The sequence below is a fragment of the Equus quagga genome, chromosome 1 (genome assembly GCF_021613505.1).
Source record: "Equus quagga isolate Etosha38 chromosome 1, UCLA_HA_Equagga_1.0, whole genome shotgun sequence".
In the NCBI taxonomy this organism is placed as follows: domain Eukaryota; kingdom Metazoa; phylum Chordata; class Mammalia; order Perissodactyla; family Equidae; genus Equus; species Equus quagga.
In genome coordinates this window covers 76,890,487-76,906,038 of record NC_060267.1, presented here as the reverse complement: position 1 = coordinate 76,906,038, position 15,552 = coordinate 76,890,487, and the positions used below count along the sequence as shown (strand labels likewise).

The 15,552-nt window shown below is 56.7% G+C and overlaps 1 protein-coding gene across 5 annotated transcripts in view; it reads left to right on the top strand.

Moving 5' to 3' along the window:
- WHRN (whirlin) overlaps positions 1 to 15,552 on the top strand; it is an 85,439-nt gene that overhangs the window by 54,495 nt on the left and 15,392 nt on the right. For 2 of the 5 annotated variants that reach the window (XM_046646075.1, XM_046646066.1), the window contains exons 4-8: positions 8,211 to 8,413; positions 9,458 to 9,494; positions 10,709 to 10,921; positions 11,705 to 11,914; positions 14,472 to 14,504. In XM_046646075.1, the coding sequence (XP_046502031.1) occupies positions 8,211 to 8,413; positions 9,458 to 9,494; positions 10,709 to 10,921; positions 11,705 to 11,914; positions 14,472 to 14,504 (696 nt within the window). The remainder of the gene's footprint in view (positions 1 to 8,210; positions 8,414 to 9,457; positions 9,495 to 10,708; positions 10,922 to 11,704; positions 11,915 to 14,471; positions 14,505 to 15,552) is intronic. The other 3 variants (XM_046646094.1, XM_046646084.1, XM_046646103.1) reach the window with 2 other exon arrangements.

Here is a 15,552-nt window from a genome sequence, read left to right as displayed (position 1 = left end):
GGGATGGATGGATGGATGGATGGGTGGATGGATGGATGGGTAGATGAGTAGATGGATGGGTGGATGGATGGATGGGTGGATGGATGGATGGATGGATGGGTGGATGGATGGATGGATGGGTGGATGGATGGATGGATGGGTGGATGGATGGATGGGTAGATGAGTAGATGGATGGGTGGATGGGTGAGTGGATGGGTGGATGGATGGATGGATGGATGGGTAGATGGATGGATGGGTAGATGGATAGATAGAAGAGGAAATTTATTATAGAAATTGACTGACGTGATTATGGAGGTCACACATTCCCATGATCTGCCCTCTGCAAGTCAGAGACCCAGGAAACCCAGGAGTTTATTCAGTCCGAGTCCGAAGGCCTGACACCCAGGGGAGCAGATGATGTAAGTTTGAATCCAAAGGCCAAATAGTTGTGGGGCCAGTGGTGTAAATCCTCATGTGAGTCCTAAGGCCCGAAAAGCAAGGGCAGCACCATCCAAGGGCAGGAGAAGGGGCGTCCCAGCTCCAGCAGAGAGCGTGAACTCACCCCCCTCCGCCTCTTGTTCGCTTCAGGCCCCCAGTGGGTGGGATGAGGCCCACCCAGACGGCGAGGGCCATCCACTTTCCTCGGTCTCCCTGTTCAGAGGCTCATCTCTTCCGGAGACACTGCACAGACACCCAGAAATAACGTCTTCCCAGCTCTCTGGGCGTCCCTTAGCCCAGTCCAGTCCCCACGTCAAATTAACTGTCACGGGAGAGTGCCGGAGGGGGCGTCGACGGTGGAAGCGGGAGGCGGGTTAAGAGGTGACTGGGTCCAGGGGAGAGGCCATGGTGGCCTGGCCCAGGGTGGAGCAGTGGAGACAGAGCAGAGCGAGCGATTCGAGCTCCTTCCAGAGGGGAAGGTAAAATGGGTGGGCTTGATGGTGGACCCGTAGATGTGGAGGTTTTGGGGCTTGAGCACTGAGACGGGAGCCCTGGACGGAGGGTCGGAGAAGGGCAGGGCCTCCATCTGGGGCCCCAGCCATAAGCTGTGCTGTTCCAGGCAGCAGCAGCCAGTCTCCTGTGGCTATCAAAACGGAGCTAGCGTGAGTAGGGAAATGAATCTTTAATTTTATTTCGTTTTAATGAATTTAAATTTAAATAGCAGTGGCTGCCGTCTTGGACAGCACAGATATGGAACATTTCTGTTACTGCAGAAAGTTCTTTTCGACAGTGCTCGTTTCGAGAGCCTTTGAGTCATCTGTTGGAATGTCAGGTGAGCAAATACAAGCCCGAGGCTCCAAGTAGCAGTTGGGCTGGGTGCCAGTCCTTCTTTGCTGCTTTGCTTGCTGGGTGTCCTCGGGCAAGTGACTTCCCCTCTCTGAACCTCATTCCTTCATCTATAAAACAGGACACTGTTTGCTGCCTCCTGTGGGGCTTATTAAGTGTATGTGTGTTTAGAGCTAAATAGGGGGGGGGCAGCTGACTCTGCGAGGCCCTCAGAGGGTCCACAGCTGTCACTCCTCCTGGGGTTGACCTTTGTAATTGCTCTGACGCATTGACTTGGTAGCCAGACTCTCCTGCGGGAAGAGCCCACGAGTGGCTGCTCCACCCTGCTTCTGACCTTGACCCAGAGTTTGACCTTGGACAGGTCCTTCCCCTTCTCTTGGCCTCGGTTGACTTAAAGCAGGTGTTGGCCGAGGGCTGCCCGTGTCCTGAACAGAGCGAGCCGTGCTGACAGTGGAAGTGCTCATGTCAGAAGAAGGAGCCAGAAGGAAGCAGGCGCCGTGCTGGAAGTCAGCAGCCATCGCGTCTGCCGGTTCCATCCGCAGCCTTTCTGGTCGGGTTCTGCCCTGTGAGGGCACCAAGCCTGAGAGACCCAGGCCTTTCCCGCAGCCGGCTCCAGAACCTTCTTAGCTCCACCTTGATCCTCTTTTTTAAAAAATATGCACAAGGTTTACTGACTTCTGAACTGTTGGGAAAAACGCATGTTGTCTCATTAAAACTGCATTGCTCCCTTGTACCAGGAAAAAATACCCCAAAGCCCATTAAAGTTTCATACCTGACACAGAAGACTATTAAAGATTCATAAATGCAATAAAACTCTTTAACAGAATTTGAATTTTCATTGTGGTGATGATACAGTCAGCAGGGTCCTCAGTGGAAGCTGCAAAATCCATTTGTGTGAAGCCTTGGGCAGGTGGCGAAGAGGGCCGGGACCGGCTTCTTTCAGGCCCTTGCCCAGTGTGGCCCCACTGTGCGCATGTGTCCCCACTGTGCGTGTGTCCTGGGAGGATGGAGTCCTGTGTCCCAGCTCCGCATGGGATCGAGTTGTTACAGATTTCTCTCCCGACTTCCTCTGATGGGGGAGCTCGGAGCGCTGCCATCCACCCACGGGTTCTTTTTGCTCATTTGCGTTCAGGTCCATGAATAGAGCGCCTACTGTGTGCATAACACCAAGTGCAGGGCTGAGAGGTTCCGTAAGAGGTGGAGGATGGAGATGCTGGTTTTCTTAAAGGAGGGGTTGACACTAGGTCGAGCAGAGGCTTTGCACGCTGGCAGGACGAAGGCCAGTGCCGGCTCTTGTCGCCTCCCTTTTGGCCTCAGCCTGCCCACCTGTAAGATGGGGTAACCGTTGGTGCCTTGTGGGCGTGGTCAACATGTGGGGGTCCGTTGAAGCTGCAGGCGGGGCCCAGGGCGGAGGCAGTTGGAAAGGTGGGGGGATAGCTGGGGGAGACCGTGACAAGGCAGAGTCATAGGTTTGGCTGGTAAGTGACCCAGGGGTCACTTCACAGGTAAACATGGTGCTTCAAAAATGCAGCTAACATTGATGGAGCACCTACTGGGTGCTAGGAACTGTTCTACCTGCTTTTTATGCGTCCATTCAGTAAATACTCATTGACTACCTACTGTGTGCCAGGTGCTTTTTGAGGTGCTGGGAATCCAGTGAAATGTATGAACTCATTTAATCCTAAGACCTATCTGTGAGGTATCACTGAGGCTGTCCCCACTTTCAGAGAAGGTAACTGAGGCACAGAGAGGGTAGGGAAATGACCCAAGGTCACACAGCTAATAAGTGGCAGAGTCTGGAGTTAGACCCCGAGGGCAGACTCCTGGGTCTGTCTGTGCTCATAGCCACACATTGGATGGCCTCTCATTTAGTCTGTGTAACACTCTAGTACATGGTGGTCTTGCTTCCATTTGGATGGAGGGAAGGCTCAGAGTGCTAAAATTATTTTCCCCAGGTTTCTTGACCCTTAAGGAGACCGGCTCACTCCCAAGCCTGCTGAGCACTTTCTGCTGCTCCCTGGGCCTCCTCCCGCCGCTCCTGGGCCCTGCTCAGCCTGAGGGGAAGTGAATTCCTGCATCCTGGTGCTTGGCCAGGTTCAGGGGAGACCAGTGTCCTGTCCTTGCCGAACTCTCTTCACGCTGTCCTTGGAGCGTCCCCAATCCAAGCCTGTCACTTGAGCTGTGGATGATGGAGGAGTCGTTCCTCTGCCTTAAAATGAAGGGCATTCCCGCGGTCCACCCTCTGCTCCTCTGTCACTGGTGATAAATAGGATGCCTCGGTGACAAATAAAATAAAGCCGCCTGTATTCCTTTATCCTTCCACGCCTCCGTCGGCGCCGTGTGCAAGCTGAGTGATGCTAGACACTCGCTCACACTCTCACCTGTCTCTTCCTTCTCTGGTGGGTCATGTTGGGTGAGTTCTAGGCGGCCTGGTGTTTTCTTGGTTAATTAGCCTCAGGGTCTGGGCATTGCTGTCGCCTCGCTCTGTGGCCCTGGACACGTCCCGGTGCTTTCTGGGCCTCAGTCTCCCCATCTGTAGGAGACCCCTTGGAGGCCCTGACAATCACAGCATCTTCACCTCTGGACCCCCGTGTCCTCTAACTCAGGGCTGGCTTCGGCGGGTCAGAGAAAGTAACTTTCCAATGAATAAACGAATGGAGCTATTCGTTTTCAAGACCTTCAAACCTGCCACCTCCAGCTTCACGTCGTACAAACCGTCGGAAAAGGGGACACGGTCAGCATTGAGACTGGGAGAGCACGCAGGGCGGGGGTCTCCCATCCGTTCGCCATTTACGAAGTGCCTTCTGCGTGCCAGGCATGGTGCTGCGATAAAGGGGGCACAGGCTGGTGGATAGAATGTGGGAAAGCCAGGCTCGCGTGCTGGCTCGCTCGTTCACTTCCTGGGCGACCGTGACCGTGAGCAAGTCGCCTGACACCCCTGAACCTGTCCCCTCCGTTTGCAAGGGAAGCTCATGAAAAGCTGTTGAAAACCTCTCGTGGGTCAGGCTCTGTGTTGAGGGTCCCATTGGATTCTCACAGCCCCCTGGGAATTGCTGGTGGCGTCATGCCCATTTTACAGGTGTGAACACTGAGACTCAGCGGGTGCTTGAGAGCTGTGCAGGGCCACACGGCTGCTACGGCCAAGTCACCTGGCCTCAGAACTCAGGCATCTTTCTCCTGCACCCTTGGGATGGGGCTCCGCACCCCGCTGGCCTGGGGCTGCTGTGAGCAGCGGGGAGACCCTGGTTTTATTTGAAAGTGGTTTGTGGGCTCTCGATGACAGTGAGCCTGCAGACACCTGTTCTGACAGGCCTCCCGGAGCTCAGAAGCTTTCCAACAAGTAGAGGAAAGAAGAGAGGGCTGGACACGGAGAAATGGGAGTAGCTCAGCTGCTGCGGAGGGCTGTGTGGGGACCCCAAAGCCAAGCTCAGCAGTTTTCAAACAGGCCCCGGAGGAAGAAGAAAGACAGGAGAGGACTGGAAAGAGATGGGAAGATGGGCCCACGGGCCCCCGTGCGGTTGGGGTTTCCGGAGCGTGACTCCCGTTTCACGCCTGCTCCCCAGGCGGATGGCACGTGGACGCCACGCCGCCTCTCACAGATCTGCTGGGGTGCGTTTCTTTAACCAGCGTGAGGGGAACTGTGACTAGCACAGCAAACCTGTGACTTCGGGGATGTTATTAGTGCTTAGGAGGAGTCTGCAGTAAGCAGCGTGTTGCTGAGTCACAGGACTCTCCGAAAATGACAGGTGCCAGGCTCAGGGTCGGGGAGAATAATCAATTTGGAAACCAAGCATTAAATGAGCACCCTCCCCACAAGAACCATTGTCCCCCATGGTTACTGACCCCCCCCAACCCCAGGGATGCCAAATTTAGCTAACGTGAATTCAGGACACCCATTTAAATTTGCATTCCAGATGAACAATGAGTACTTCTTTTTTAGTGTACGTGTCCTGTACCACCTTTGGGACATTTCCACCCCCCCCAGCCCCCTCTTGCTGTGGAGGCCCAGGTAGATGCTTGTGGAATGGGGTTGTCCCTGTCTGCTTCCCTGGACCTGTAGGGAGAGGCTTGCGATGCCCTGACACATCTGGTCTCTTGGACGCTGGTTCCTTTAATTAAACTGCTAGGATGAAATAAATGTGCGGAGAAGATTTTAATTAATTCCCTCAGCTTAAAAAAAGCCAAAGCTATGGAGAGGGATGCTTAAGAAAATAGAGCACTTCAACAGATGGAAGGTGCCACCGGGGTTCCAGCTCGGAGCTGTGGGGGCAGCTGGGTGCAGAGGAGAGGGGTCCTGCCAGCAGAGGGGAGAGGTGGAGCCGCTACACGGGGACGCTGTTGAATGCTTTGTGCGCAAGTGGGCACGGCAGGACGGGAGTTACCCCTCCGCTCTCCGTAAGGCCCGGGTGCCTGCAGACACTCTCCTTCTCACATCTCTGCTTCTCAGCATCTGCAGAGAGGCCGGGAGGGGGCTGGTGAGGCAAGGGGGAAGAGGCAAAGTCCCTTCCTTCATGCATATGCACTTATTGAGCACCTTCTGTGTGCCAAGCCCTGAACCAGGTGTTGGGTCTCGTCTCAAGTTCTTTACAAGGAGACTGGCTGGGGTGGCCTAAGTTCTCGGGGACCCGGGTTTCTCAACTAGGGAGCTCAAAGATGTGTAAAGAGAGAGAATTGTGGATATTGCTGGTGGCATTAAGAAAGAGATGCTGATGACTGTGGAAATTGGGAGGAGTACAATCTGGGGCATGGACCCCCTTTTTACACCCGAGGACTCTGAGACACGAAAGCTGTCGGAGGATTTGCTCCAGCTCCCATGGCGCGGAAGTAGCAGCGCCAGGATTCGAACCCGGGTCTGGTGGACTTTGAAACCCTTCCCCATGGTGCTTGGCTGCCTCCTGGAGGATGGGGGGTCGTCGGAGGTTTTTAAGTGGGGAGGAATGTCACGAAAGCAAAAAGTTGAGGAAAAATAAATCCGGTGTTAGGTCCGAGGCCGGTTTAGACGTAAATGCCCAGAGGAGGGATGCTGGCTCAGGGACCCAGGTATGAGGAGGCAGGGACCCAGGTGAGGGCACCGGCAGGGCTGGAGGCAGGTGACAATGGCGTGGGACTTGCTGGAGGGTCTACTCAAGGGAGTAAAGGCAGAGCTGACGGTGGGGGCAGGGTTTCAGACCTGGGTGCTGCGTGGCAGGACACTGGCGTTGCACATGCTGGATAGAGGCCACGCCACGTGTGCCCGGGCAGAGCTCCTGACAGCAGCCTAGTAGGGCCAGCCTGACTTGGGTCTGCACCCTGGCTGTCCTCTTCACTAGCTGTGTGACCACCAACTGTTTCCTTAACCTCTCTGAGCCCCTGTTTCTCTCTGATGAGAGGGAGAGCAAGGATGCCTGCTTCTCAGAATGGTGAGGATATTGAGTATGGAAAACTATGGAAAGAGACGGATGAGGTGCCTGGCACACAGTCAGCATCTGATAAATCGTGGCTTGACGTTGGGGGCCCCAGGCCGGTGTCCCATGCTGGTCCCCACCGGGCTGTGGCAGACATGGTCCTGGAGCCAGGAATGGAGGGGAATGAGGGTCGGACTTTTCATTCATTTGAAGAACTTTGATTGACTTTCCCCCTGGGTGCTGGGCCCTGGGGACACAGTGCGGAGAGGCTGATGGGAAAACCCGGTTATAGCACAAAACTGAGCCCCATCTCGACTGGGAGCAAGGTGAGAGCAGGGGCGGGTCTGTCCGGCTCAGCACGCAGCCTGGCGCAGAGCCTGGCGCCTGGTAGGTGTGCCGTACCAGCTGTCGGATGGGGAGGTGGAGGCAGAGATGCAGCGGGCCCTCTGGGAGCCCCTCAGAGCTGGTGCAGGGGGCAGACGGGAGGGGTGAACTTATAACCACTTTCTGTACCAGAAACTTCCCCCCCGCTGCAGGCGACGGGTCAAAGACAAGACGGGAAACTGGAGTCCAGGTTTCAGCTCTGTCTCATTGTCCCATCTTTTTTTCTCCTCTTTCTCTTCCAAATTCCTGTCTGGCTCACTTTTTCCCAAAATTTGCCTTGGAAAATGCTGGAAAAAGCCCTGGGGGGTTGATCACGTGCCGTCAGCAGGCTGGGAGGCCAGGGAGAAGGAACAGCAGCCACAAATAATTGTTGCTATGAGGCTGCCCTTCAAGGTCACGGGCGCCTGTGACCCCGGCCAGGCATCTCATCTCCCCAGCTGTGAAGGGCAGAGAAACCCCGGACCCCTGAGTATAAACGAGCCGCAAGTCCTTCATCTCACACTGCAGGGTCCTCCCGTCCGACCTCTTCGATCTTTGTCACGTTTTTATTTTTATTGGAAGGGTAGTTTGTTTCCCCACCCACTATTTTTTTAATCCATTCATTGAAAAATGTGTTTTTACGTTACAGAATAAAACTGCCTGCTTGTTGTAAGAATCTTAAGCAATATGTTATGCTTTAATGGGAGCTTAGTTTTCTCATTTATTGCACCTTTTTTTTTTTGAGTAAATTAGAATGTCGTTTACGTTTTAAGATAATATAAGAATGCATGCTTGGGGTGAAAATCTCCACAATGTGGACTTGCAGGAGGAAAGTCCGGGAAGTGTGCTTCACGCCCCGCCTCCTCCTTCCCCATTCCACCCCCACCAGGCCTCTGAGATGACTCTCGTCTTCTAGATAAGGGGACAGACCCTTGGGAATCTTGTTGTAGACCCACACCTCTAAGCCACTGCTAGGTTGGGGGAGGTGGGCCTTTCTAGTAACAGGAGCTCAGGAGCAGGATTGGAAGATTGTTGACTTGCAGTGTGACCCTCAGGCATCTACATAACCTCTCTGAGCCTCGGTGGCCTCCTCGGTAGGCTGACCAGGGAGAGAATTGAGATCACGGCTCTGAAGCCCCTGGCGTGAGTCCGTGTCCTGTCAATGGCCCAGGTGACTGTGTTGTGTGGTGGTCTCGGCAGGTTGGGGACCAGATTCTGGAGGTGAATGGGCAGAGCTTCCTCAACATCCTGCACGACGAGGCGGTCAAGCTGCTCAAGTCGTCCCAGCACCTCATCCTGACGGTGAAGGACGTCGGGAGGCTGCCCCATGCCCGCACCACGGTGGACGAGACCAAGTGGATCGCCAGTTCCCGGATTGGGGACACCGCCACGAACTTGGCAGGGTCTGGCCGCCCTGCTCCCTCTGAGCCCCAGGACCCCACGGCCATTTCTGAAAGCCAGTGATGGCCCCTCCCATCCCCCCAGCGTCTCCTGATCCGTCATGATGGCGCCGACTCTCAGAGCCTGCGGTCCCAACACCGGGGTTCCTTTCATTTGCGGGGCATGCATAACCTTGACACATCCCTTCTCCTCTGCTGGCCTCAGTTTCCCTTAGAAAGCTGCACTGCACGATCCAGCTCTCTCATTCTTTATTTCCCCTGGGGGAAATCACTTACTTCTGAGTCCTTAGTTGCTTGTCTGAAAAGTGAGGATCCTAATAACCCTGCCCCCATCCCAGACCTGCTAATGAGGATCCTATGAGTTACCTTGGGGAGAGGATCTTGGAAGTCATAGTGGGACCCAGTGGCCAGATGGCTGCAGAGTTGCTAATAATCAATGTGTCTCTTTTGGGTTTCCATGGGAAGTCTCAGACTGGCCATGTACCCCCAGAGCATCTCTCTTTCTCTATCCCTTTCTTTCTTTCTTCCCTCTCTCCCTCTCTTTTCACCTGCACAATGTTACAAATTTTTTCAATTAGTTGCCAACATTTAAAAAGATAGCAGGTTCTCCATAAAAAACTGGGTTTCTGGCTGCTTCTTCAAAATCAGGAATCGTGGCAGCTCAAGTCCGTGTTTTTTTTTGTGTGAAAACGGGCTGGAGCTGAGCTGCCCCTGTGAACTGCGTCTTGGGGGCTGCTGTCACCCATGTCCCCACCCTTCCTGGAATTGGCCTGACCTGAGGCCACGGGGCAGTTGTCATTTATTCCCTCCTCGAATTGCCTGCCTGGTCCTGTGGGGTCGGAAACAACTCAGGAGCCCACTGGGCCCGGGTTTGGGAGTGCTGTCCACATGGTTGATGGCAAGCCGCCCATCTGCGCCGGGTTCACAGTCCCTTGAGAAGCCCCAGCAGGTGGAGGCTGTGGTTCTCACGAGGCTTTGCTCATCCCGCAGCCCGTGCCTGCATGAGCTGCCCCAACGGCAGCTGAACGTGCTTGTCTTTCTCCATAGGTTTCCTGGAGATCCCACAGCAGACGGGACGAACAAGGTAAGATGCTCCCCGTCCCTGGGGAGCTTCGGCGTCTTCACAGCGCCCCGTGTGTGGGTCCCTGGGCCCGGCAAAGTGGGCCGAGCGACCCCCGGCCATGACCTCATTTTCTCGGGGAGTCAGCCTGCTGACTGTCCTCCATCCCCCGTGCCACACACGCCTGTGAGTGCCCCCAGGTGTTCCGGGTACCACCCCAGGCACCGGGGGTGAGGGCGGGGAACAGAACAGGGCATGTCCCTGCCGTCACGGAGGTCACAGCCCATGAGGGAGACACATGTAGAAACCAACCAGCCTCCACACACAGCTCATCACAAAAGCTGCTCAGGGCCATGGAGGCAAGGTATGAGGAGTTGGGAGAGAGGGTAACAGGTGAGACCCCTGACGGGGATGCGAGGAGGGGAGGGGGCAGGCAGAGGCTGTCTGAGGTAGTGACATGGTGTTTGGGCTGTGGACCGAATGTTAAATAGAAGTTGGCGAGATCAAAGCGTGGTGCAGGAGCCGGAGGAGGGATGTCGTCGGAGGGCACAGTGTGTGCCACAGTCCTGAGGCAGGGAGAGGGTTTGTTGAAAGGAAGGAGGGCTGGGGGGAGTGTAGTAAGCTAGGAGGTGTCAGGGAGGGGCTGGCGGCGGGCAGGACAGCCCATCACACCTGGCTTCCGGGCCACAGCAGGTTTGGCTTCCAGCCTGAGATGACGTCTGGGCTGCTGCTGAGGGGCTTAAGCAGGAAGCGAGACGAGGAGATCTGTGTTTTTACGGGCTCCGTGTAGGTGACAGGAGAGTCTGAGGGGGCAAAGGGAGCCCAGGTGGCATCCTAGACACAGCCGAGGAGGGTAGAGGCAGTGGCGGGCAGCGGGTGGAGTGTGTGTGCAGACTGGAGCTGTATTTTGGAAATAAAGTTGCCATTATCCCCAATTTCCCAAGGGAGACTTGAAACCTAGACCATAAAACGGGAACCCTAATAAAATTGCTCAACCCTGAATGGTTGCAAGGATCTGATGAGGTGACGCGTGTAAAGTGCCGTCTAAGCCGTAAAGCACTTTGCAGCCGCCTGAGGCCACGTACTCAGAACACATCGGTGCATCTCCCGCAGGTGTGCCGCGTGGGCCGAGACCACCGAGGGACCACCCCATCCCTCTGCGGTGCGGTCGCCGACGTGGTGGCCCCTCGGCTCCCCAGCAGCTCCCAATCCCGGGCCTCTGTCCTCCTGCCTTTCAGCTGGGGTTCTACAGGGGGCCAGTCGGCTCCCAGGTCACGCTGAGCAGCCTGGGGAACCAGACCCGCGTGGCCCTGGAGGAGCAGGCCCGGCACGTGCTCACCGAGCAGGAGCGCGCCACCATGGCCTACTACCTGGAGGAGTACCGCGGCGGCAGCGTCTCCGTGGAGGCCCTCGTCATGGCCCTGTTCGAGCTGCTCAACACCCACACCAAGGTGACCCGCACCGAGGTGGCCCGCGCCCCCTCCTCGGGCAAGACCGGGGGCTGGCGGGGGGCTGGCTTCAGCTCTCGAGGGCCCTGCGTCCTTGCCTGCCTCCCTCCCTCCATCCTGCACTCCTCTATGGAGAACCTGCAAACCCTCAGGCCTGAACTGAACCCTGGGCGAGGACGGGGGACCCAGGGAAAGGGTCAAAGTCCCCTGTGACTGGGGCCTAACACAATGGCTTCCAGTGCTGAGCGTTCATTTAGAATCATCTGGATTGCTCTTTAAAAGCAATGCCTGGGCCCCACCCCACTGGTTAACGCCACACATCTGTGGATGGGGCCGGCCCCCGGGTGACTGCCGTGCTGCCCACTTTGAGAACTCTGCTCTAGTGGAAGCCTGTGTGAGGGTCAGAAGCTGCACCGAGGAGGAAGCAATTAAAGCCACTGGGGGTGGTTACATTTGGGAAGACTTAAGACAGGAAACCTGAATTGGAGAGAAGTGGGGGAAGGGCATTCGAGGTGGAAGGGAGGGCCAAGGACTTCCTGCTGAGATGCTGGCCAAGGAGAAGGTGAGAAAGGAAGCCGGAGAGGGAAGCAGGAATCAGGCAATGCTGAGCCCGGCATCCAGGCACAGGTGTTTGGACTTTGTCCCAGGACAGTGGGGAGCCATGGAGGGTTAAGGAGGGAGGCCAGTGGTCAAGTTTGTACACAGGTCATTTCGGGTAGCAGGGAGCCGGTCGCACCTGCTGGTGGAGCTCCCTGCTGAGTGCCCCCTCTTGCCCCCCACCTCCAGTTCTCTATCCTCTCTGATGTGAGAGGCACCATCTCCCCCCAGGACCTGGACCGCTTCGACCACCTGGTGCTGAGGCGGGAGATTGAGTCGATGAAGGCGCGGCAGCCCCCGGGCCCTGGGGCCGGGGACACCTGCTCCACGGTCTCCTACAGCGACACGGGCTCATCCACGGGCAGCCACGGCACCTCCACCACCATCAGCTCGGCCAGGGTGAGCTGCCCCTGCCCATCCCTGGCCTGGTGGCCAGCAGGGGAGTTCAGAGACTGGCTCTGGAGTGAGCTGGGTCCCGTACCACCACTCACCAGTTCTGGGCCCTGCCTCTCCGAGCCTCGGTTTCATCACCTGTGAAACCTCCTAACTGTTGAGTGCCAGCTGCGTGCCAGGCATGGGCTCTAGGAGACCACTGAGGAACAAGACAGATGTGGCCCTGCCTCCTGGGGCTCACAGTCTGGGGGGCCAGGCTGGGGAAGAAAGGTAAAAAACAGAGTCCTGGGACAAGTAGAATAAAATGATGGCAATCCGTGGGAGGACCCCACGAGAAACGGTGGCAGTGAATTCATGGTAGTCGTGGTGACTGGGGTCTTCCCTGAGACCCACTCTTGTCTGTGGAGCCCCAAGCCTAGCCAGACTTCCTCCCAGACTCGCCAGCCCCCCGAGAAAAGCATCTGGTCCATCTCAGGGTGTGTTTCTTGGATGGTTGGAGGCCAATTAGTCCCAGAAGCCTTTGCAAGGAAGGGGCACAGGAGATGCCTGGCTGTCCATCATGGGGGACCAGCAGTTATTACCGTCTGTGCGGTGGGAGGAGCAGGGCTGGAGGTCAGGAGAGCCGGCTGGGCTCCCTGCTCTCCTTTCCGTCTACATCATTCGTCATCACGGGGAGAGAGAAGGTCGTGCTTCTTAGACGCTGTCGCTCCCGGATGCTGAACTCTGAGCTCCTAGGGGTGGAATCTCCGTTAGACCAGGGGCAGACACAGTTAGTTGTCCTGTTGGAGGAGCAGGATCTCTGAGGGTGCGGTGATGTCTGAGGTTGCAGACGCACGTGGTCCGTGGGTTAGATGGCCCGTGAAGCTGCCGTGCATCCCTCCAGGCCCCAGACGTGGCTGCAGAGGAGGCGAGGTCACGCTTTGGGAGCAGGTCACTTCTGGGCCAGGGAGGAGTCTGTCCCCTGCCCGGGGCTGCAGGTGTGGCTCTGTGCCCCTGCTTTGAGGGGGCACCTGGGTGATGAGCTGGCTTCAGGCCGTAGGGCCCTGGCCCAAGGGCCCATTTCTCTCTGGGTCCAGCTCCACCGAGTTCGACCTTGCTAATGTCCCCTTGGGGCTTCAGGAGCCATGAGTCACTGCTCTAAGACCAGGGGGATTGCACAGAGTCTGGTCATTCTGGATGGTCCTTTTAGAATCAGGGATGAGAGGTCCAGGGGGTGGGATGGGGGGTGTTCCAGCCTGGGAGGCAGATCTAGGTTTAAGCCACGGCTTCTCGGAGCCTCAGTTTCCCCCTGGGTGCAGTGGCCCGAGGCCGTGATGGCAGCTCAGGCTGCAGGGCTAGAGCATCTGGGTAGCTGTTCTGCCTGGACAGGGCTCAGTGCCAGCTCAGCGCTAGCCCACAGTGACCTCGTCCCAGCCCACGGGTCCCTCCATACCTGAGGAGCGTGGCCCCGGCCAGTCTGGGCCCCAGCTGTGGCAGTTGACTCTGCCCTGCCAGAGGCACCCTCTCTGCGGACTGGGGACCCTGGGGAGGCAGACCTCACAAAGGCCAGGGCATGACTTTGAGCAGGGAGTTTTGGGGGCCAGATGGAAGGGGTCTCCAGGCTTCTGAGGGGTGGACAGCTAGGAGAGCCGGTGCGTGTCAAATTAGGATAACGGAGACCAGCGGGAGCTCTTGGAGGCGGAGTCTAAGAGAAGGTTGTGCAGGTGGGAGAGGAAGCATGGAGAGAAGGTCCCTTCACCCCTCAGTGCCTCAGTTTCCCCACTTGCCCTTGGGCTGCCTTCCCCAGCTTGTTGGGAGGACTCCATGGCTCTCAGTGCCAGCATCCTGGAAATACGGCCCACCCCTGAGGACAGGGGAAACCCCTGTTCTTTCTGACCTGCCCTGAGGATTGGTACCCAGAGCCTGGCAGACGCCTGAAGGATTCTGGAAGGTGGCGGGCTGAGATCTGCCTGCCCCTCCCGTCTTCATCCCGTGTCCGGCATGCACCACGTGCACAGCCCGGGCCCTGTTTCTGACTCTGAGCTTCTCTGCCACCACAGGGCTGGGCCTCCCTGCAATCTGGGTCTTCTCAGATGCGACAGGGTCCTCCGCAGGCTTAGCCTTTCCTTAGTGAGTGTGACCTCGGGCGCATCACTTCCCCTCTCTGAGCCTCAGTTTTTCCGTCTGCCAAATGGGAATCATGATCCCAGCCCCCAGCTGCTTGGGAGTCCCAGGGTCACCCCGGGGTGAATGACGGTCCCCGATGCCTTTCTGCAGGACAAGGGTCATTTCTGCAGAGCAGTGAGGACGCTCTGGTCTCCTCCAAGGAGGCAGTTAGAGCGAAGCAGGACGGGTTGTAGCAACGGGGCCTTTTCTTCCTCATCCCAACTTCATCCCTGCACAAAGCGTTCCAAGGAAGGAGAAAAAGGATTTGGAGAATCATGTTTCTTTTCCGTGTGTGTGTGTGTGTGTGTTTTGTGCACATGCTTGTGTGCTTAGAGAAGGGGGTTTGCTGTGCTCGTCCCATCCCTAATATTTATTTGATGTATTTTTCTTTTTGCCTTTTGCCCCCCTCCCTCCCCAGGAGCGGCTGCTGTGGCTTATAGACCTGATGGAGGTACCGTCTGCCTGCCGGGTGGGGGCCGTGGGAGTCCCTAGCTGGGGCGGAGGTAGGGGGCTGTGGCCCTTCCCGCCACTGCCTCTCGTCTGCACCCAGCCCTGGTGGGGACCCGGGGTTCTTCCTGGTGCCCACTGCCTCTCCCCTACACCAGTTCATCAGCTTTTCTCAGGCTCTGGCGTGCAAATGCCCTTCGTTTCAATCCCAGCTCTGCCGCTTCCTTGCTGTGTGACCTCTGAAAGTGCTTTCACCTCTCTGAGCTGAGTTTTAGGCTCTGTAAAATGAGGATGAGACTTTCTGTGCTGTGGAGCTGTTGAGAGCCCTCTTGGCCTTTGCGTATGCCATGCGGTCTGTCTGGAATGTTCTCCCTCCTATTTCACATGGCTTGGCTGTCTCCTGTGTGTAGCTCACATGCCACCTCTTCTGAGCAGACTTCCCTGATCCTCTCAAGGGGGGTGACTTTCAGCCTGTGGCTCCTCCAGCCCCCAGCTTCCCGTGGCCATGGCTCTTGTCTCATTATGTTCTAGTAATTTGTACAAGCCTGGCCAGCTCCCGCCTTGACCACAGGCTGCTGGAGGGCAGCAACTGTGTCTGGAGTCACCATTGAATCCCTAATGCTCGGCAAGGAGCCCGGACCGTGTTCATAATCTGGGCCTGTCTTAGTAATAGTAGGAGCTAGCGTTTGTCAGGAGTCCTCCGTGGAGCTGTCATAATGCTTTCCGATTGTGTCTTCTTTGACCCTCCCGGTAACTAAGAGTGGCAAGTACTGCTCTGATCCCCATTTTACGGAGAAGAAAGCTGGAGCTCAGAGAGGAGAAGCGACTTGCTCAGGGTCGCTCAGCTAGTGAGTGGTGGAGTGTGGACTCTAACCCAGGCCTGCTGGCCTCTGAGCTGGTGCTGTTAACCCCTGCAGTCCTGCTGGGCTTCTCCCTGAAGGAGCCCACCAGCTGTGTGTTAAGCATCATCTATCTATCTATCTGTCTGTCTATCCACCTACCTATCCATGCATCTATCTCTATCTATCCAGCTACGTATCTATCTATCTATC